This window comes from Desmodus rotundus, chromosome 8 (genome assembly GCF_022682495.2).
Source record: "Desmodus rotundus isolate HL8 chromosome 8, HLdesRot8A.1, whole genome shotgun sequence".
In the NCBI taxonomy this organism is placed as follows: domain Eukaryota; kingdom Metazoa; phylum Chordata; class Mammalia; order Chiroptera; family Phyllostomidae; genus Desmodus; species Desmodus rotundus.
In genome coordinates, this window is record NC_071394.1 from 75,722,803 (window position 1) to 75,746,175 (window position 23,373).

General features: G+C 39.3%; 1 protein-coding gene and 1 non-coding gene across 3 annotated transcripts in view; both read left to right on the plus strand.

Moving 5' to 3' along the window:
* The first annotated feature begins 3,432 nt into the window (after positions 1-3,432).
* Positions 3,433-3,539, plus strand: LOC112301330 (U6 spliceosomal RNA). The gene has a single exon (XR_002974473.1). It is a non-coding gene; the product is annotated as a U6 spliceosomal RNA (small nuclear RNA).
* Positions 3,540-15,783: 12,244 nt separating this feature from the next.
* SUCLG2 (succinate-CoA ligase GDP-forming subunit beta) overlaps positions 15,784-23,373 on the plus strand; it is a 283,719-nt gene continuing 276,129 nt past the window's right edge. For both annotated transcript variants that reach the window (XM_071222260.1, XM_024556623.4), the window contains exon 1: positions 15,784-15,937. In XM_071222260.1, the coding sequence (XP_071078361.1) occupies positions 15,854-15,937 (84 nt within the window). In that variant the 5' untranslated portion in view covers positions 15,784-15,853. The remainder of the gene's footprint in view (positions 15,938-23,373) is intronic.

Sequence of the window (23,373 nt, forward strand, 5' to 3'; positions counted from 1 at the left end):
TTCAGGCAACTTATTTTTCACTGGAAGACTCAATATGTACATATATAAAATAGGACTGAGGTAAGTATTAAATAATATAATTTATGTAAAATTATAAGTGTTCAATAGGGTCTCCAGTGAAAACAGCAGAGTAGATAAATTCTGTGCTCACCTTGTCCCAAAACTACTTCCAAATTATAGCTAAAATTTAGAACAACTATCACTGAGAACCACCAGAAGACTAGCAAACAAAAGTCCTATAACCATGGATGTAAGAAGAAGCCACATTGAGACTGGTAGGAGGGAGGAGAAATAGAAGCGGCAGGCCCCACATTCATGGTGTGACAATTAAGAAACAGGAGGGATATCTCAGCTGCAGAGTTTCCCCCTGAGGAATGAGGGATGACAGTCCCAAACTGGGGCATCAGTGTGGGAAGGGGAGTCCCATAACTTCTGGCTGTGGAAACCAGTGGGGATTGTGTCTGAGAAAAGCAAAAAACTTTGGGACACCCAGTTGCTATTCTTAAAGGACCTGCACACAAACTCACTCTCTCAAAGCTCAAGGTTGGGCAGGAACATAAAAGTACAGGAACTAAATTGACTAACTTTTGTGTGAGGGCTGGAGAGGCAGGGGTCTGGGCAACTCTCTCCAGGGCTAGAAGTGCAAACAGGAGCCATTGTTCCAATGTTGAGCTCTCTACCCACCAAGCCAGCCCAGCACAGGTGGACATGAAATCTGAGCTCTCCATTAACCTAGCTAACATCATTAACCCCACCCTGGTGATTCCCTGAGACCATGCCCCACCCAACAAACTGCCTGACCCAGCATCTTCCAGTGGCTGTTTAACATGAGCAACCTGCCTTAGTTCATGCTACAGACTCACTCAAAGGACAGTAAACCTCTTACAAGTTTTGACTACCCTAGACTTGAGCTTCAGACTTTCTCAAAGATACACAAACCCACACAAGCAGTGGGCAGGCTAACTGTGCATGATAGCTCCCTCAAAGTGACCCGAAGCCCAGCATTCTGACAGATCACTTAGTAGATCTTCCCCGGCAGCCCCAAGACTGACACAAACAGTGACTGACCTTGGCCAACACAGAAGCCACTCCCATGAGGCTCCAAACATAATCAAGCTAGTGGCCATCTTTGGACTGCACCAGAGCCCTACTCAAACAGCTCCACAAACAGTGTGCAAAAAGTGGACTGAGCTGGCACCAGAATCCCACTAAAGTGACTGTTGCTCTGATGGGTCAACCCTTTCACAAAAGCTCATCCTTTGCAGTCACAGACAGCCCTAACAGCCAGTCAACCTGAGGGTCAATGGCACGCATTGACAACAGCTCTCAAGACCCAACTACAACAGAAGGGCACACACAATCCACACAATCCTCAAGGGGACCCAATCTGTCAGGTGACCAAGGAGATTGCCCTAATAAGCCCCACAGGACACCTTCTACATAAGGCCACTCTATAAAAGACCAGAAGACAGAGCAGATTTCCCTAATACATAGAAATAAATACAAGGAGGCAGCCTAAATGAGGAGACCAAAAAAAAAAAAAAAGTCCCAAATAAGATAACAGGACAAAATCATAGAAAAAGGAATAAAATGGAGACAAGCAATCTACCTGATACAGAGTTCAAAACACTGGTCATTAGGATGCTTAATAAATTTAGGGGAAGAATAGATCTTAGTAAGAACTTCAACAAAGAGATAGGTAACATATAATGGCAAAAAAAAAAAAAAAAAAAAAAAAGAACCAGTCAACTCTGGCTGGTGTGGTTCAGTTGGTTGGAGCATCACCCCATAAACTGAAAGGTCACAGATTCAATTCCCAGTCATGACACATGACTAGGTTGCAGTTTCTGTCCCTAGTTGGGGTACATACAAGGAGCAACTGATTGACCTTTCTCTCTCACATCAATATTTCTCTCCCTTCCTCTCCACCCTTTTTCTCTTTCTAAAAAAATCAATGAAAAAAAAAAGTCCTGAGGTGAGGATAAAAAAAGAACCAGTCAGAACTGAAGAATACAATAATAGAAATGAAGAATACCCTATAGAGAATCAAGAGCAGATTAGATGAAGCAGAGGATTGAATCAGTGATCTGGAAGACAAAGAGACAAAAACACACAATCAGAACAGCAAGAAGAAAAAAAAGTATTTAAAAATAATGAGGATAGTTAAAGGAACCTCTGGGACAATATTAAGTGTACAAACATGTGCACTATAGGTGTTCCAGAAGAAGAATAGAGCAAGAGACTGAAAACCAGTTTTAAAAAGTAATGATGAAAAATTTCTTTAACCCAGTGATGGAAAAAAACATCCAAGCCAAGGAAATGCAGAGTCCCAAACAAGATGAACCCAAAGAAGCCTTCACCAAGGCACAACATAACTAAAATTTCAAAGGTTAAATACAAAGAGAGAATCTTAAAAGTAACAAGAGAAAAGCAGTTAGTTACATATAAGGCAGTTCCCATAAGACTGACAGCTGATTTTTTCAACAGAAACTTTGCAGGACAGAAGGGAATGAGATGCAATAAAGATGATGAATGGAAAAGCCTTCACCAACACTGCTCTACCCACCAAAATTATAATTAGAATAGAAACAAAGGTGAAAAGTTTTCCAGACAAGAAAAAGCTAAAGGAGTTCACCACTAAACCAGTAATACAAAAAAAAGTGTTAAAGGGACTCTTTTAAGTAGAAAAGATAAAATTCATATAAGAAAAATAGGAGAGAAAAAAGTTTTTAATGACAAAGGCAAACATTTAGTAGAAGCAGTGTATCAACCTATTAAAATGCAAGTATAAGGGTCACAAGATAAAAAGGAAGATCATGCATAATTGCAACAATAAATTAATGGATACACACAAACACACACACACAGTAATGAAAAAATATAAATGTAGAGGAGGTAAGTAAAAATGGTAGTGATTTTAGAATGTCTTTGAATTTAAATGACAATCATCTTACAATAGACTGCTATAAAATTGCTCATGTGTATATGAAGCACATGGTAACCACAAACCAAAAATTTATAAGAGATATATAAGAAATAAAGGGAAACTAATTCAAACCTAACACTAGAGGAAGTCATCAACATACAAGAGAAGAGAGCAAGGGGAATAAGAAAAGAAAGCAATAAGAAAGGAACAGAGAACTACAAAAACAATCAGAAAAGAAAGAACAAAATAGTAATAACTACTTAAGTACCAATAATTATTTTAAATGAAAATGCACTAAGTGCTCCAGTCAAAAGACAGATTAAATAGTTGAAAAACCAAGGCTTGGACATATGTTGCTTATTGGAAATCCAGTTCAGATTGAAAGACACACAAACTGAGAGTCAAGGGATGGAACAGTATTTCATGCAAGTAGAAACAAACAAACAAAAAAAGTGGAGTAGTAATACTTATATATCAGACAAAAAAGACTTTAAAACAAAGTAAGAGTGCTCGCTTCTGCAGCACATATACTAAAATTGGAACAATACAGAGAAGATTAGCATGGCCCCTGCACAAAGCTGACACGCAAATCTGTGAAGCATTCCATTAAAAGAAAAAAAAGTATGAGGCAAAGGAGGACACTACATAATGATAAGGGACTAATCCAACAGGAGGATATAAATGTTGTAAACATATGCACACCAAATGTGCACCTGAATACATAAAGCAAATATTAACAGACATAAAGGGAGAGATCAACAGTAACACAGTCATAATAGAGAATTTTAACACTCTATTGACATTATTTAATAGATTATTCAGACAGAAAATCAATAAGGAAACAGTGGCCTTAAAAGATACATTAGACCAGATGGAATTCATTGATATTCTTAGGACATTTTACCCACAAGCAGAAGAATATACATTCCTTTCAGGTGTGCATAGAACATTTTCTAGGATAGGCAACATGTTAGGCCACAAAACAAATCTCAGTAAATTTAGGAAGATTGAAATCATACCAAGCTACTTACCAAATCACAGTGGTATAAAACTAGAAATCAATTACAAGAAGAAAACTGAAAAAAACCAACAAACATATGGAGGCTAAATAACATGGCACTAAATAATTAATAGGTTTACAATGAAATCAAGGGAGAAGTCAAAATATACGCTGAGGCAAATGAAAGTGAGGGACAAATACCATATGATCTCACCTTTAACGGGAACATAAGCAATAGAAGAAAAAAGCAAACAAAATATAACCAGAGACATTGAAGTTAAGAGCAATATAACAATAGCCAGGGCGGGGGTGGGGGGTGGGGTCGGGGACAATGGGTAGAGGGGATTACAGGAACTACTATAAAGGACACATGGACAAAACCAAGGGGGAGGGTGGAGAGGGGGGAGGGAGGTGGGTTCACCTGGGGTGGGGTGGAGGGATGGGGAGAAAAGGCATACAACTGTAATTGAATAACAATAAAAAAAAAAAAAAGAAAATACAATGATTCAAACTCTATGGGGCATAGACAAGGCAGTTCTAAGAGGGATATTTACAACAATTCAGGCCTACCTCAAGAAACAAGAAACATCTCAAATAAACAATCTAACTTTATACCTAAAGGAATTAGAGAAAGAAGAACAAAGTGCAAAGCAGATAGAAGGAAGGAAATAATAAAAATCAGAATGGAAATAAACAAAATAGAGTTAAAGAAATCAATAGAAAAGATCAATAAAACCGAAAGCTAGTTTTTTTAAAAAAGGTAACCAAAATTACTCTGGCTGGGTGGCTCAGTTAGTTGGAGTAATGTCCAATATACCAAAAGGTTGTGGGCTCAATCCCTGGTCAGGATACATACCTAGGTTGGGAGTTTGATCCCTAGTAAGGGCACCTGCAGGAAGCAACCAACCAATGTTCCTCTCTGACTTTGATGTTTCTCTCTCTCTGTCTCTCCCTTCCTCTCTCTCTAAAATCAGTACGCATATCCTCAGGTGAGTATGAAAGAAAGAAAGAAAGAAAGAAAGAAAGAAAGAAAGAAAGAAAGGAAGGAAGGAAGGAAGGAAGGAAGGAAGGAAGGAAGGAAGGAGGAAGGAAGGAAGGAAGAAAGAAAGAAAGAAAGAAAGAAGAAAGAAAGAAAGAAAGGAAGAAAGAAAGAAAGAAGAAAGAAAGAAAGAAAGAAAGAAAGAAAGAAAGAAAGAAAGAAAGAAAGAAAGAAGAAAGAAGGAAGGAAGGAAGGAAGGAAGGAAGGAAGGAAGGAAGGAAGGAAGGAAGGAAGGAAGGAGGGAAGGAAGGAAGGAAGGAAAGAAAGAAAGAAAGAAAGAAAGAAAGAAAGAAAGAAAGAAAGAAAGAAAGAAAGAAAGAAAGAAGGAAAGAAAGAAAGAAAGAAAGAAAGGAAGAATCAAACAAACTGGTAGCCAAAATTGATAAATCTTTAGGCAGAATGAAGGAAAATAGAGACAGGATTCAAATAAGTATAATCAGAAATGAAAGAGAAAAGTGACAACTGACACCACAGAAATATAAAGAATTATGAGAAAATACTGTAGACAATTATATGCCAAAAATTAACAATCTGGAAGAAAAAAATACATTTCTAGAAGCATACAATCTTCCAAGACTGAATCAAGAAGAAACAGTAAATCTGAACATACTGATAACTACTAACTAAATTGAGTCAATAATTTAAAAAAAACTCCCAACAAACAAATGTCATGTATCAGATGGTTTCACAGGTGAACTTTTTCAAACATTCAAAGAAGAATCAATACCTATCTTTCTCAAACTGTCCCAAAAAATTGAGAAGGGAAGACTCTCTTATTCATTTTATGAAGTTTGACTCATGAACTTATGAAGTTTTATGAATTCACTGTCCTGATACTAAAACCAAACAAATACACTAAAAAAAATATTGGCCAATATCCCTCATGATCAGAGATGCAAAAATTCTCAATAAAATATTAACAAATCTAATTCAGCAAAATATTAAAAAGATCATTCAAAATGATCAAGTAGGATTTTTTTCCCTGGGCTACAATATCAACAAAGGAATTAGACTGATATATCACATAAACAAAATGAAGAATAAAAATCATATGATCACATCAATAGATGCAGTAAAACCATTTGACAACATCTAACATTCACTTACAATAAAAATTCTGAGCAAAGTGTGTGTAGATGGAGTATACCTCAACATAATAGAGACCATCCATAACAAGCACATAGCTAAGATCATACTCAATGGTGAAAAACTGAAACCTTTTTCTTTTGCTCAGGGACAGACAAGTATGTACACTTTCACCTCTTTAATCAACATAATATTGGAAGTCCTGGTCACAACAATCAGACAAAAGAAAGAGAAAAAAATTAATAAAAGACATCCAAATTAGAAAGGAAGAAATAAAACTGTCACTATTTGTAGTTAACATATATGGATAACTCTAAAGATTCAACCAAAAAAAGATTAGATTAAATGAATTCAGTAAAAATACAAAATTCTTATTCAGATATAAGTTGCATTGTTATACACCAATGATGAAGTAGTGAAAAGTGAAATCACAATATTATGAAAAAGAATAAAATACATAGGAATAAATTTAACTAAGGAAGTAAAATACTTGTACTCAGAAAACTGTAAGACATTGTTACAAGAGGAAATACTATGCTGCAGAAAGAAAGAAGGAGCTCCTACCCTTTGCAACAGCATTGATGGAACTGGAGAGCATTATGCTAAGTGAAAGAAGCCAGGCGGTGAAATACCATATGATCTCACCTATAAGTGGAACTTAATCAACAAAGCAAACAAGCAAGCAAAATATAATCAGAGACATTGAAATTAAGAACAATCTGACAGTAACCAGAGGGAAGGTTGGAGGGGAAAATGGGGGGCAAAGGGAGAAGGGTTTTCAGGAACTACTATAAAGGACACATGGACAAGACCAAGGCGGGGTGGGATCAGGGGAGGAAGCTGGGGATGGCTGGGGTGGGGAGAAAATCGAGACAACTGTACTTGAACAACAATAAAAAAAAGTTAAACAAAAAGAAAACTATAAGACATTGAAAAATATTAAAGAAGATGCAAATAAGTGGAAGCATACACCATGCTCATGGATAGGAAGAATTAACATTGTTCCAATGCCCATAATACACAGAGAAAACTACAGATTCAATGCAATCCCTAAAAAATACCAACGGCAGTGTTCACAGAACAAACAATCTTGAAATTTACACAGAACCATCAATGACCCAGAATAGCCATTGCAATCTTAAAAAACAAGAACAAAGTTGCAGGTAATAGGGCTATCTGATACCAAACTATACTACAGGGCTATAGTTATCAAAACTACATGATACTGGCACATAAAAACACATAGATCAGTGAAACACAATAGAGAACCCAGAAATACACCCACACCTACATGGTCAATTAATCTATGACAAAGTAAGCAAGAATCTACAACAGGTAAGAACAGTTTCTTCAAAGAATGAGGTTGGGAATACTGGACAGACACATGCAAAAGAATAAAATTAGATCACTTTGTTATACTATATAAAAAATAAACTAAAAATGGATCAAAGACTTAAATGTAAGACGCAAAACTATAAAACTCCTAGAAGAAAACATAGGCAGTAAACTCTCTGACATTGCTCTTAATACTATATGTAGATTTTTGAAATGTTTCTCCAGGCAATGGAAACAAAAGAAAAAATAAACAAATTGGACTACGTTAAAATAAAAAAAATGCCATCAACAAAATGAAAATACAACTGCTGAATGGGTTAAGATATTCATGAATGATACATCTGATAAGGGGTAAAATCCAAAATATATAAGGAACACATATGACTTAAGAGCAAAAACAATCCAATTTAAAAATTGGCAAAGGAGATGAACAGACACTTCTCCCAAGAGAACATTCTATGGCCAATAGACACATGAAAAGATGCTCAATATCACTATTCATCACAGATATTCAAATTAAGACTACAATGAGATATCACCTTGACAGAAACAAGTGTTGATGAGAATGTTAAGAAAGGAAAACTCTGTGCTCTGTTGGTGGGATTGCAAATTGATATAGCACTCTGGAAGAAAACAATATGGAGGGTTCTCAAAAAATTAAAAATAAAACTACCTTCTGATAAGCAATTCCACTTCTGGGTATTTATTAGAAGAAACCCCAAATATTAATTAGAAAAGAGTTATGTACCTCCATGTTTATTGCAGCATTATTTACAATATTCCTGATATGGAAGTGATCTAAGTGTCCACCAACAGACAACTGGCTAAAGAAAATGTGGTGCATATATTCGATGGAATATTTTCAGCCACAAAAAATAAAGAAATATTACCATTTGTGATAGCATTAATGGACCTGGAGACTATTGTGCTAACTGAAGTAAATCTGACAGAGAAAGACAAATATCTCTCTTATATGTGGAATCTAAGGAACACAATAAACAAACAAAACAGAGAATCATAGAGAACAGACTGATGGTTACCAGAAGGGAGGGGGTTGGGGGACTGGGTGAAAAAGACAAAAAGATTAAAAAGTACAGATTAGTAGTTACAAAATAGTCATGAGTATGTAAGAGACAGCATGGGGGATATAGTCAATAATATTGTAATTGCTAGGTATGGTGTCAGGATGGTATCAGACATATCCAGTGATCACTTCAAATGTTACATAAATGTCTAATCACTATATTGTATACCTAAAATTAATGTAATATTGTATGTCAATTTTAATTGTAAAATAAATGTAGAGAAGAGAGATGCATAAGGTAGATCTCTAAGGCATCTAAGAACTAGTGTAGTGTGTGATAATGGGAAGGTTATTTCCCTTCATAGGCCTCAATTTCCTATCTTGTTGGGGTGGTACTGAGAGATTTCTAGACCTTAATGACTCTTTGAATTTTCTTATTAAGGGTGATTATTGCATCAACTTCATCTTTATTTATTTATCCTTTCTGCTTAAGGCATTGTACTGTGAGCAAGATAATAACATTGAAGAAGCCAAAGTCCTTGTCATTGAAGATTTTAAAATCCTAAAGGAAGAAGAGGCAAGACGCCAATGTAAATTACCCTGTGCTAATCACTGAGATGACCTAGCCTTGCTTACAGGGACTCTTCCTGGAGGACTGACTGATAGTCAAGAGAGGAGAGAGAGCCTGAGGCTGGTGAACCATAGTGATGGGTATTTCAGGCAGATGGAACAGCATTGAGACTTTGGACAGAAAGTTCAAGGAGGGTAGCAGTGGAGTAAGAAATGGAAAGGAAAATGAGAAAGAGGGGAATGGCATGATGGCTGCCCTTTTCCTCTAGTTTTCTCAAAGTCCCACCTTCCAGGTCAGTGCCTCCCAAACCTTGGACCATGGATCATCTACACTAAAGATGGTGGGAGTTCATCATCACCAAAGCATTATTATATGAAATGTTAAACGCACTTATTTTAAGAAAAAGAAGATCAAAATTATGAATAATAAAATGGCAAAAAAACATATCTATCAACAATTGAATCTAAAAATCAAACTAAGCAAACAAGAAGAACAGAGACAGAATCATGGGTATGGAGAGTGTTTTAATAGTTGCCAGATGGAAAAAGGGTGTGGGGGAATGGATGAAGAAGTGAGGAGATTAAGAAGTACAAATAGGTAGTTACAGAATAGCCATGGGGATGTAAAGTATAGTATGGGAAATGGAGTAGCAACGAACTTATACACATGACTCATGGACATGAATAATGGTGGGAGGATTACCTGGAGGAGTGGGGGAAGCTGGGCGGGGGAGGGCAAAGGGGGAAAACCCAGGACAACTGTAATAGAATAATCAATAAAATTAAAAAAATAAATAAACAAAATCCACAAGAGCCTTTTATTTCATCATCATAATAGTGATTTTCATTTCTGACATGCACCAGCATGAACTCAAATGTTATTCATGAAAATTAGGGTTATTTCTTTAAAATTCTACTCAGTTCTATGAGTTATAGTGAGTTTGTATTTGTCAAATGGTTTTCAAGCTTAAAAGAAAAGGTAATGACAAACAACCCCTGGAACTACTAGATGCACTAGCCCTGTGCTAGGTTGCATGGCATGCCTCCTTGGCAAATCAGGGACCCTGGAGAAATCAGTATGGGTATGAAAGAGAGCACAGTATTTCACTGTTAACGTGCACTGCTGAGATGAAAGAAAAGGGATATGAACCTACTGATGTGTTTATTTTTCTTTTTGGAATGATTAATTTAAGAAACAGTTGTAGGCAGGGTGTTCTAAATCCGAAGTTTGATCATGGAGATTTAGAACTGAACAGTGCATGCAAAATCTATGAGAAGTGTTACACTGCTGACTCCCAGTTCATATAAGATGCTGTTACACCTGTAATTCAACTTACTAGTGGGGAAATTGAGGCTCATTGAGGTAGACACTAAAAAAATGAGCATGAAAAGAATTTCTTAGTCAAGTAAAGAAGGCATGGTGGATAACAGCCACTGGGATCTCAAGAACTTCACAACACATCTTCTTGGAAAAATAGGTATCATTATAATCCCCTTTTCACAGATGAAAGAATTGAGGCTGTGAAGTAATTTGCCCAAGGTCATGGAGCTTTTAAATCACAAAGTTTAGACTTGAACTCAGTGCATCTGATATGTACCTCTGTACTTCATTCTGATACCAACAGTACAGAATGCTTCTGAGAGTGCTATTACCTGTGGACACAGTCACTGTTCAAAAAGTCCACAAGTACAATTTTGATAAGGAAAAAAACATAGAATTGCTGTTTATTCACCCTTACCCATTTTTTCTACACATCATAGCTACCCTAGACCCTGGTAGGAAATGGATTTTGCACCAATGTGTCAAGGTTTTCTGGAAGCAGCATTTAGTCATACCTGCATTTATAGTTTATCAGCTTTTTCTTCTACATTTAGGAACTCAGTGGAGGAAAGTAGAGTAACTTGTCTCTTGATTTACCATGAAAATTCTTGAGAGTTGACCTCTCTGTGGCTTAGTTTGTTTGCTTTTTTAGTTTTTAAACTAAGAAAATGTTGAAGATTTTTTTAATATGCAGATCCTAGATCCCATGGTAAGTGACTTTGATTCAGTAGGTCTATATTGGAGTTTAGGAATCTGCATTTTTGGAGCTCTGGAAATATAATGGATCAAAGAAATCTTGAGAAAAAAAACAAGGTTGGGGATATCACGTTCCTTGGTTCCAAACTATACTACAAATCTATATTAAACAAAAGAGTATGGTATTGGCATAAAAAGACACATAAATCAATGGAACAGAAAACAGCCCAGAAATAAAAATACACATATGGTCAATTAATTTATGATAAAGGAGACAAGAATATACAATGGGGAAAGGACAGTCTTTTCAATAAATGCTGTTGGGAAAACTGAACAGACACATGGAAAAGAATAAAACTGGATTACTATCATATGCCAATATGAAAATTAACTCAAAGCAGATTAAAGATTTGAATGTAAGACCTGAAATCATAAAACTCTTAGAAGAAAATATAAGCAGTAAGTTTCTAGGCATTGGTTCTAGTGATTTTTTTTGACCAGACTCCAATGACAAAGTCAACAAAAGTAGAAATAAACAAATAGGACTACATCAAACCCCCAAATGCTCTGCACAGTAAACAAAATTAGCAACAAAAGAAATCCTAATAAGGGGTAAGAGATATTTGCAAATCATTTACCTGATAAGGGATTACTATCCAAACTACATAAAGAATTCATACAACTCAATGACAAAATAATAAACAATCTGATTTTTAAATGGACAACTAATTTGTATAGACATTTTCCCAAAGAAAACATTTACATGGCCAACAGACATACAGAAATATGCTCAACATCACTACTTATCAGGAAAATGCAAATCAAAATCACCTCATACCTGTTAGAATGGCTATTATCAAAAAAGACAAGAAACAAGTGTTGGTGAGGATGTAAATAAAAGGGGCACCCTCATGCACATTTGGGGGGCATGTAGATTGGTGCAACCTCTATTAAAAACAGTATGGAAATTCTTCAAAAAATTAAATATAGAAGTACCATATGATGCATCAATTCTACTTCTGGAAAAGCTATGTGCACTTCTATGTACAATATAGTATTATTTACAACAGCCAAGATATGGGAACAACTCAAGCATCTGTCAATGAATGAATGGATAAAGAAAATGTCATGTGTATATTTACAGTGAAACATTACTTGGTCATGAATAAATAAATAAATCTTGCTATTTGCAATGACCTGGATGGACCTAGTGAGTATTATGCTAACTGAAAAAAGTCAGATAGGGAAAGCCAAATACCATATGATCTAATGTATATGTGGAATTAAACAAACAAACAAACAAACAAACAAAATATAACTTATACTCATATATACAGAGAACAGATTGGTAGTTACCAGAGGGGAGGAAGAATGGTGAGGTTGAGGCAAAAATGGGTAAAAAGGTTAAGAGGTACACACTTCCAATTATAAAATAAATAAGTCATGGATATGTAATGTGGAAAATACAATAATATTGTACTAACTATGCATAGAGACAGATGGTAACTACACTTACTGTGGAGATCATTTCAGAATACACATACATGTCAAGTCACTATGCTATACACATGAAACCACTTTTATATGCCTATTATACTTCAATAAAAATTAGGTTTCCTGACCATTACCTCTGCCAGCTTCCTGGAAGCAACCAGTTGAGACACTTTTAATACTTTCATCTGGTATTTATTCATTTCCAGAGTTCACCAGTGCTATCAAGATAAGTTACAAAGTGCCTGGGCCCTTGCAACTCACATGTTAGAGTGGCTCTGATGTTTCACATTAGCTATCAAACAAATATTATTAAGAACCTATTAGCAGAATAAAAACAAGATTTGTTAAATCCCTACTAGGCACAAGGTCCTTACATACAACATCTCAATGAATATTTACTACCACCTTACAAAGTAAGTACTTCCCCAGGCTACAGGTTTGTAAGGGGTAGAAAATCCCTTGGAATCCAATCCATTTAACTGAAAACCCATTGCTTGCTTCAGTAAATCAAAGTGCAGAACTCTGTAGTAGAACCTCTGACCTCTAAGAGCTTCCTGTTTGGGAAAAATGCTCAGAAAATAGGAAAAATTATTTGGAGCAGCTCAGTAAGTGGGACTTATCCTACCTGTGTTACTGCACACTTCCTCTGGTCCTGGCTGAGTATGAGGCACTGGAGATAGCACACAAATGTCCTTTTGCTCCATCATCCTAGCCCCTTGGTCGCAGAGAAGGAAGAATGAGAGAATGTGGGTGAAGACATTGAGGAATTGGTGACGCAAGACTTGGGCCCCAAACCTGAGGACCAGGTAGCCTTCCAATTGAAACAGGAAAACTCATACAATGCTACTTAGTCCAGAAAGTCCCCAATTATGTGCTAATAAGTAGTAAACCAATTAAAGACTACCAAACGTGCTTGAATGGCAATTGGAAAGCCTCTCCATATGCCACTTCCCAAAATCATACTCTAATAGAAAAATGTCATCCTAGAACACTGAACCAAAGAATGTCTTAAATCTCTCCTTTCTTTTCATAAAATGCACTCTTCTTTCAAATCCCTTCTGGTCTCTGCTGGAAGGCTGACTTCCTAACCATGGTAACATCTGAATATACAGTTTTTGATGAATTCTACAGGTGATCTGCTTCTTGATGACATGCTCAAAACTCTCACCAAGTTTAAACATTCAGTCTACAGACATTAATAAGAGTCTGTGCTCCATCTTGTTAGATGGCAACTCCAGTAGAAGTAATGATGGACAATGGGAACTCAGATCTACCTATGTCAAGGGGAGGGTGTGGAATGGAGTGGTTAGATTCTAGCTTTGGGGTCTGATTCCAAGCTATGTGACCCTGCACAAGTTACATAATCTCTCTGTGGCCCAGTTCTCTCTCCAACAAAATAGGAATAACAGTAGGACAAAGTCGAAGGGTTTTTGTGAGGATTAAATGACCCATAACCAGAGGCAGCAATAGGATGTGTAGGCAATAGCAAACAGCATAGGTTTGGCACAGAATAAAAAGGAATCCACGAGTCCATACTGATACAAATGAATACTAGAATAAATAAAGAAATGTGGGAGAAGGTAAAGCTCTTGGAGTAGAATCTAAACTAAAATATGTAGAAAAGAATGGAATAAATAATCGCCATTTTGCAACCATCATAGTAATAACTGATTCAAGCAATAATCACTAACAGATGCTAACTAAACCTAGCAGATAAAATTGCAATGATGAATGGACTATAAATCTATATATCTTTATCAAGAATAGCAAATGGCAAAATGTACATGGTGAATCTGGGTAAAGGATATTTGCACATTTTGAGGTAATATTCTTACAACTTTTCTGTATATTTGATTTGTCAAAATTAAATTTTAAAAAAGGAGGGAGGGAGAGAAAGAAGGAAATTAGCAGCAACTGATGCCCAGTTCTGTTACATTGTACTATTTCCCCCCATGATAACAAGCTCCAGAACAAGTAAGTTTTTTAAAAAATCTAAAATAGTGCTTAATGGGGTGGGGACAAGAGAGAGAATGGGTTTGAATCCCATTTCCACTTGTTATCAGATCTGTGACTAGGAGCAAGTTCCTTAATCTCAACGTGCCTCAGTTTCCTTTTCTGCAAAATGTGGATTTTACACTTCTACCCACTGGAAAATGTTGCTATGGAGACTAAATTTGTTCATATTTATAAAGTTTTTGGCACATATTAAGCATATTTGCTAGTTATTTTTACTTTTTTAATTTTTAAAATTGATTTGAGAGAGGGAGAGAAAGAGAAAGGGAGGGAGGGAAAGGGGAGAGAGAAAGAGAGAGAGGCAGACATCAATTCATTGTTCCTTTTATGCATTCATTGGTTGATTCATGTATATGCCCTGTCCTCCTGTAACCATGGCTATCAGGAAGACACTCAAATCAAGTGGCTACTTGGCCAGGGATATAGTCATTTTAATTGCATGTCTAGTGTTTAGAGTTGGTGAAATCCAAATGTTGTTATGGTGATGACAGGGCTTTGAATCCTTCAATAGTTTTACATTAATACTCTGTTAGGATTAAAACGAAATCTTACTCAGATGTAAGCAGTGATTCCCACCCTATAGCCTGCTGGCTTCATGTGGCTCAGGATGGCTATGAATGCAAACCAACAGAATAGTAAATTTACTTAAAACATTATGCGATTTTTTTTGTGATTACATGTCGCAATGTATTCAACGTGTGGCCCAAGACAAGTCTTTCAGTGTGTCCCAGAGACGCCAAAAGGTTGGACACTCCTGAAGGGTTTCCACCAACCTCACCAGACCCATTTTCCTCTCCCTTATTCCTTCAAGTCTCAGCTCAAAAGTCCCCATACTCCCTGACCAGCCTCCCTGACACAGGAGTAGACTAGAGGTTACTTGGTGGATGATGTCAGCCCAGGCCCCTCCCTCCACCCCTCACTGCAAGGACTAATAGTTGCTTGTCTGTTGGTCCACGGGGACAGTTGAAGGCCCATGACCACAGGACTCTGGATCTTCTTTTGCTCACAACCTCATTCCTGGTGGCACAGTGCCAAAGCCACCCCTCCTCTGAAAGCTGAAAGCGGACTTGGGGACTTGGAGCTAGGGCTGGGGGACTGAGGGACTGTCGGTTCGGTTGATCCACCAGCTGGCCCCAGAACCAGGTGCTGCCCAGAGAAGCGTCTGCACCCTCTGCCCGGCACGTGGTAGGGGAGGAGCTTGGCGGAGGGGGAGGGAGGAGCTTGGCGGAGGGGGAGGGGCTTGGCGGAGGGGGAGGAGCTTGGCGGAGGGGGATGGCCAGGACCGCCTCCTCCCACCTCTCCTACTAGCACTTCAGTCAGTTAGCTACAGGCGCGCGTTCCTGTTTAAGATGGCGTCCCCGGCCCTGGCGCAGGCCCGGACTGTTTTGCGAGACCTGGCGCTCAGGCTCCGGCTCGTAGCTGCCAGGTCGCAGGTGAGCGGGCTGGCAGGGGGTGCAGGCAGGTCTCTGAGGGGGGGCCGCTTGCCTGGCCCCTCTTGTCCCCCTGTCCTGTTCCTGCTCCAGTGTGCGGCAGCGCGGTGCTGCGCCCCGGGGCGGATGAAGGACCTTGCGCCCTCCGCTCTGGCGTGGGTCCGAGGGCTGAGGTAGGTGGCGACAGGTCAGTGCCCCAGACCTTGAGCCGCCCAGGTCTCAGATAGCCCCGTCGTCAGTCCCCGAGCTCGCGGCGGAAGGCGCCAGGCGCGGTCGGGGCACAGCGTGCAATTTGAGGAAGTTTCTCCCACTGCGTTTTGGAGTCCTGAGGTTTTACCCGCTTTACCAGTTAAGCTTTTGAAACGTCTGTACTTCTGAGGCTTTTGTTAAGCCATGTGTGCACTTGCCTGGAAACCCGTCACAGCCTAACTTTTCTATAGGCTACTTGCTTTTGCAGACCTGCAGGCGGGGAGCTAGGGAAGCGCTCTTCCGTCTCCGCCCTTGAGTTAAACTAGTCTCTAACTAAAACACATCAGACCGTTGGCCATGTCCACTTTCTCCTTGTTTATAGGGAGTGAAACCCCCAGAGGGCCAGTGGTGTTTGCTGAATATCGGCTGTTAGAACTTGGCGTCCAGTGGAGTTTACTTTTGGGGGATGGTAAGAGTCAGAAGGCCTTTGTGGAGTTAGGAGATGGTAATGACTCTTGGAGAAATCACTCAACTACTTTACTTTTTATTGTCCATAGATCAGGTGTGTCAAACTCATTTTCACTAAGGGCCACGTCAGCCTCGCGGTTGCCTTGAAAGGGCGAAATGTAATTTTAGGGCTGTATAAATGTAACTACTCCTTAACAGTTGGCACTGCCACCAGGTAGAAACAAGGTGCTGGGCCAGATAAAACAAGGTCAGGGCCAGATTTGGCCTGCGGGCTTTGTGTTTGTCACCTGTGCCACAGATAATCTCTCTCCCCCTTTTAAGAAAAGATAGTGTGGGGCTCAGCCACAACAGTGCAACGTCCTTGTCCATATTCCCATTTCTAATTGATGAGAAGCAAGTTATCCCCCATGCAGTTTGAGCTACGATATGTATAGTGTAGTTTTTAAGAAAACTTAAAGATAGTTACTAATGATTTTTTTGAGTTACTCTAAGCTTTGACTAATTTTGACATCTGTGAGGGTTTTTTATTTTCTCCTTTAATTTCCTGACTTTTCATTTCTCTCTAATATAAATTTAAAAGGTGCTAATACTTATTATTGTAATATCTTTAATAGGCACTTGACGGTATGGTGAGATAGCAAAAGAAATGATGGTTTTGTGTAATTAAAATCACTAATTGTTGTAATACAGTGCGAAGAATATTTCCAGGTGATCAAGTCCTATTCATTATGTAGGTGTGACAAAAAGCTAGAACTGTGGTGCTGTGAGTGTGGACTTGCATTGATGAGAAATGTGGGGCCTAGGGCGTGAAAACTCAAGCAAAGGACGGAATTGTACAGGGAAACATAGGTGTTTAGCTGAACTGCAGGACTTCTTGCTTGCCTAGCCAAGAAATGGCAGCTTGAACACAACCCTTTAGAGAATCTGATTGCGGAGAGATACCCTTGGTTTGACCAACTGCATGCGGTAACCTTGATTTACATACTTGTGAATGATTTATTATCTTGTGAACAGAAGGCTTAGAAGATGAGAATAATTTTTTAAAGTGAGAACTGTCCAAGAATCAGAAAATGGGCATTATTGAGCATCTAGCCCAATCAGTGCATTTCACAGGTAGAAAAATTGAGGCCTAAAGAAGTTCAGTGACTTGCCCAAGGTTATAAAGGAAGTTTATGATAGACCTGATTGCAGAATAAAGGCTTACTTTTAAGTTTCCCTTATACCAGGCTGTTGCTTTGTGAGTGTAGATTTGCTCATGAATTCATTATGCATTTACGTACATTAGTCTGCATACCAGTAGCCACTATATTACATCCTTAAAGTCACTAGCACTGCTACACAGTTTTATTTTTTTCTTTACTAAAAAAACACCTTGGAATTGGCCAAAAAAAAAAAAAAAAGGTGAGCATTGCTCCTGACTTTAAGGAACTCTTCAAATTCTTGGATGCTTCATCTAAATCTGCTTGGACATGCACCTACACACTCCCTTGCCTGTGGCATATATTACAATCGAACATCACCCACTTTTCCCACAAAACTTAAAGAGTCCTCACCAAGAGTCTCAAAAGCATACATACAAAAACAATAATGAAGATGATTTCAGCCAGTGACAGATGCTGTGAAGAAAACAAAGCAGGGTCACAGGATTTCAAATGAATAGCTTAGCCAGCAGGGTGGCATAGATTAGAAGATTAAGGAAAACAATTTGACAAGGTAGATTTTTCTTTTGGTTTAACTTTTTATTGAATATAACACACATACTAAAAATGTGCATATTATAAGCAGTGTCATGAGTTCACAAACTGAACATGCCCAGGTAACCAAATCCAGATCAAGAAAAGAATGATTTAGCAGTAACCCAGGGAGCCCTCTGGTGCTCCTTACTTTCATTGCCTTCCCCCTGAAAAGGGCAACCCATCCCCTGACTTACACCAATCATACACTGGTTTTGTTCCTCTTTGAACTTTATGTAAATGAAATTATACAACATGCACCCATAAGAACTCAACATTATGTTTACGAGATCCAGGAGGTGACTTTTTGATATTTGAGCTAAGACCTGAGTAATGAAAAGTAGCCAGCAGGTGAAACTCTGGGGAAGAGGTGTTACATAGAGAGGACAGCAAGGGCAAAGGCCCTGAGGTGGGAATGAGCTCCGAGTCCAGGCAGTTAAAGAGGGAGAGAGCGGTAGTACTAGTAGTAATCTGAGAGGTCAGCAAGGGCCAGATCAGATGAGCACTTGCAGGGTCTGATAAGGTGTTTTTAAGAGCTTAGAGTGGCTTAGTGAGTTGCCAAAAGTTACTAAACTAGTAAACAATAGCTGGATCTGAGTCATAGTCCTGGCTGCCCAGTGGTATTTTTCATTAGTGTGCTGTACACTCACTCTATTAGGGATCTAGCTAGGCTGGCTTTGAAACATTACAGGACAATGTTTAGTAAACCCAACATTCCAGTAAAGATCTACATTGTTAGGCATCATCTCACAGACCCAAATCCCAGCTGATACCACTTCGCCATATCCAAATAACCAGGAGAACATGGTGCTGTGGTACATGGTGGCGTAATAACAACAGGCACAGCCTTGGTGGGGATGAGATGAATCCATTCCACCCCTCATGTCTTAGAGGATGTCTTGGCTGAGGGCACCGAGTTTTAATGGTAATTATAAGTGTGGTGTTGCTGCCTTTTCATACATTTCCCCTTTCATAATGGCTGGGTGAAGGTCACAGAGCTGTTCTGTTGTAAGAGGAGCAGAGGGAGACACTGTAGGAAGCATGGCTTCCCACGTCTCCAGCTGTAGAATCCTTGTTGTGTGCTTCTTCATGAAGCCCAGAGCTTCTGTCCAGGAGCTTGGAGAGAAATGTGTATTGTTGAAGGAAACTGCTTAAACCCCTGCCCCTGCTGTTACTTCAAAATGGGCAGCTGCAGCTTAACACTCTGTGCTTTCCAGAAGTAGGAGGCTCAAGACAGATGTCAGCCCTTTAGAAGGGAAGAACTAAAGGTCATGTATAAGTTCGTATCTGCTAAATGAGGCTGTGGAGGCTGCATTGGAAGTTGTGACTTAACCTATATCTGCCTTCTTGCCTAGAAAAAAATATATGGCTTTTTTCTTCTTTAAAAAAGTAAAGTATAGCTACAGTTTCTGCTGTTAGAAAAGGAAATCATCTCAGATCATTTAGATGCTAAACTATTGACCTTCTGTGTGGGGAAGACCTTTAACTGATAGCTCCTCTGCCAAGTTGGTTTTGTTTACTATAAATGAAGTATTTCTGTAATGCGTGGGTGATGAGCTCATAGAACCACAGGAGTGAGAACGTTGCTGCCCTCGTACCCTGGCCCAGTTCTGCAGGCACAATGCCCAGAAAGTCCCAGAAATATCTCATATTTTGAAGAGGGAAAGAAATTACATAAGTAACCTCAGACCATTTGTCCAACTGTCTTTACTACTCAATCTGGAATTGTCAGTTGTTGCATCGCTCATTGTTACTTGATGGAAATGTTGTCTGAAGAGTTTAAGAGATTTGTACATGTTTGAGCAAATGATAAAATTAATACACTAATGAAATTTTGGGAAATAATACCGGGAGTTAGTCTGGTGAAGAAGTTGGAGGCGGGGAGGGCATTCTTGATGGAGTAGACTGCGTGCAGAGGCTGGGGAGAGAACACGGGGAGCTAGAGAGGTCATTGCAAACAGTTTTCTGTGGAGAGTGCATGTGAATAACAGGAGGAGGTGAGGAATGGTGATCTTTTAGACAAAAGAGGCCCAGAACTCTGCATGGCATAAAACTACATGACTAAAAGTCAAGCAAATATTATTCATTTAGTAAATGTTTTGTGAGTACTTAGCCGTGTGCTCAGTGCTATTTGTTGTAAACTCCTGAAGGCAGAGAGTATGCTTATTTAGTTCTTCACTGTAAACCCAGTGCTTAAGTTAAGAGAATGCTGGTGCTTAGCCAATGAGTGTTATATGACTGAGTGAACACAGAGGAAGCTACACAGCTCCTGCCCTCAAGGGGGCTCATAGTCTAGTGACAAAATTGGCATGTAAACCAATAATCATATGGCAGCATTGTGAGCGATGCCAAGGGGGAGCAGGAGCAGGAGGAGCAGAAGCAGACTATGTTCTCAGTCTTAAGACACTGTGCTTATTCCTGCATCAAGGCACTTGCTGTTCCCTCTCTCTGAAACATTGTTCTCTCTGAACTCATTCCTTGTTCTTTCCCTTCATTCAGCTCTCTGATTCAATGTAAGTCTTCAGACAGGGCTCTCCCTAAGTATCTGACACCCCTCTCCCCAGGAGTATTTTCTATCCCTCACCATATACACTTTATCTGGTGGTTTATTATGTGTTTTTGTTTATTTGTTTATTGTCTTTCTTTCATCTTCTCTCACAAATGTAAGAATTTAAGCTCTGAGGGCAGATTTTTCTTATACACTGCTGTTTTCCTGCTGGCCTGATGAGGCATTCAGCAAGCTTTTGTTGCCTGAGTGAATGAGTGGGGTACGTAGAGAAGAAGGAAGAGGCAGGAAAGTGACAGGAGAAGTTGAGGGATGATACAGATAATTTAGGCAAGTGAGGGAGGAAGGGGCTATAGGAAGTCTAGTTGTGAAAGGGCTTTCGTAATAATGGGAGTATTCTTTCCTTTGTGACAGACCCTGTGCAAAACAGTTTCTGCCCTTTATTTCCTTAACTCATATACAGTATTACTGCAAGAGAGATTGTACTGCCTTCATGTCGCATGCCAGGGAACAAGGCAAAAGGGGTCACATAGTAACTTGCTTAAAATCACAGTGCAGCCAGCCAGTCACCTGCCTTACACTGATAAGCCACTTATACTTTTAAAACATTAATGTAGATTGTCAAAGGATCCTGTTTGGGCTGACATTTGCTTACACTGATTGCTTACCTTTTCCCATCTCTTTGCCCCGAGTGCCAGGTAACTTCGGTCATTTGGGCTTGTGTTGACTCAGATGTACTGATCACCTCTGCGCAGTTGTCCTTGCTGGGCCTTCATTCAGCTCCCTCCTTCCCTGGCTTTGGGGTCTGGGAAATAGTAACAGAGGGGAAAGGAGAATGAGTTCTGTGTTCAAATAGAACTAAGTTTAAATTCTGGTCTGCCTGGTTCTTGCTCTGCAAATTATTAAACTTGACAAAACCTCAATTAATTGTTCTCTGAAAGAGAATAATTCTCATAGATGGTTACTACGATTAAATAAGGTGATATATATGACATTTGGCACTGTGATTATGGTGGGCTCACAGTGATTATTTCTCACAATGGATTTGAAGGTAAATTTACTTGCATTTTTTAAGCCTTATTAAACTAAAATAATTTTCATTTCTCATATTTGATAAGCATTTATTATTTGCTGCCATATCAGGGTTAGACCCTGGCTTGGTGTTCCCATCTGTTTAATTTCATTTAATCCTTGCAACAACCATGTGAGACAGAGGTGGTTATTCTCAGTTTACATCTGGGGAACTGGAGGTTCACAGAGTTCAAGGCCTGCCTCTTGGGCCCCGGTCATCTTCATTGCTGCACAGATGGCATGAAGGTCTTGTGAGTCCTAAGGTGGCAGTGGGGAGAGACACACAGGGAGGGAGCTTGGTTGCACCGTCCTGGGTGTTGCTCATTTCAGAAACGTTTGTACATCATGGTGTTGACTTAGTAGTGATGGCTTCTGGACCTCATGTGCATCAATAATTCATTGTAGGGGGACACCTACAGGACAGACTGTAGACACAACGTGTACCAAAGGGCAACTGGTGGGTGCCTTTACTGTCTGCCCAGTACGAAGCACTGCCTCCAGGGTTGCAGGAACACGGGAGAAATTGGGAAATGCATTACTTTGCCAGGTGGACTTTGGGTGGTGGTCATGGAAGATGGCGTTTCCTGGTGTCCTGAGTTCAGTGTGCTGATTATGTGGTTGGACTTTGTCCTTTTCTAGAAGTGATTCCAAATGAATGGCACTTAGGCACTAGTCATGACGGAATAGATTTCTAACGTTTGCCTCTACAATTTGCTTTTATTTAAAAAATTGGAAGGATTTGGTGTAAAGTATGAATTGATATTGGAGACATGGCAAAGCACAAGGAATAGGTCTGTGTAAGCTTGGATCTTGTGAGTGATGATGGGCCCTATTTCTTCATGTACTTGCCCCATTTCCATTCCCAGGCTGTGTTAGTCCCATGGTTGTGACCCCAGGATGCTGAGGAATCTCAGGAGGGCTGCCTTGTGGAGTTTGAGGTGGGGGAGCAGTGTGAGATGAGACTGGAGACATAAGCAGGGGCAAAATTCTGCTTTTTTTTTGGATTTTATGTATTTATTTTTAGCGAGGGGAAAGGCAGGAGAAAGAGGGAGAGAAACATCAATGTGTGGTTGCCTCTCATGCACCCCCTACTGGGGACCTGGCCTGCAACCCCCGCAGGTTCCCTGACTGGGAATCCAACCAGTGACCCTTTGGTTTGAAGGCTGGCACACAATCCACCAAGACATAACAGCCAGGGCTAGAGTACTCTTTTTGCATGTAGCAGGGTGAGAGCTGGAGGAATGACAGAGTGGAGATCATTTGGGAGACTTGCAACAACTCAGTACATTAGTAATTATGGCCAAGATAATAGGCATTCAGCAGGACTGGAGTGAGACTACCTGGGTTCAGCTCTTGCCTTCAGCACAAAATACCTTTGTGTTCTTTGACGCTTCCTTAACATTTTATTACAAGACTCACTTTCTTCTTTTTCACATTTCAACATCTCTGAAAACTGAATGTGTTTGTATACT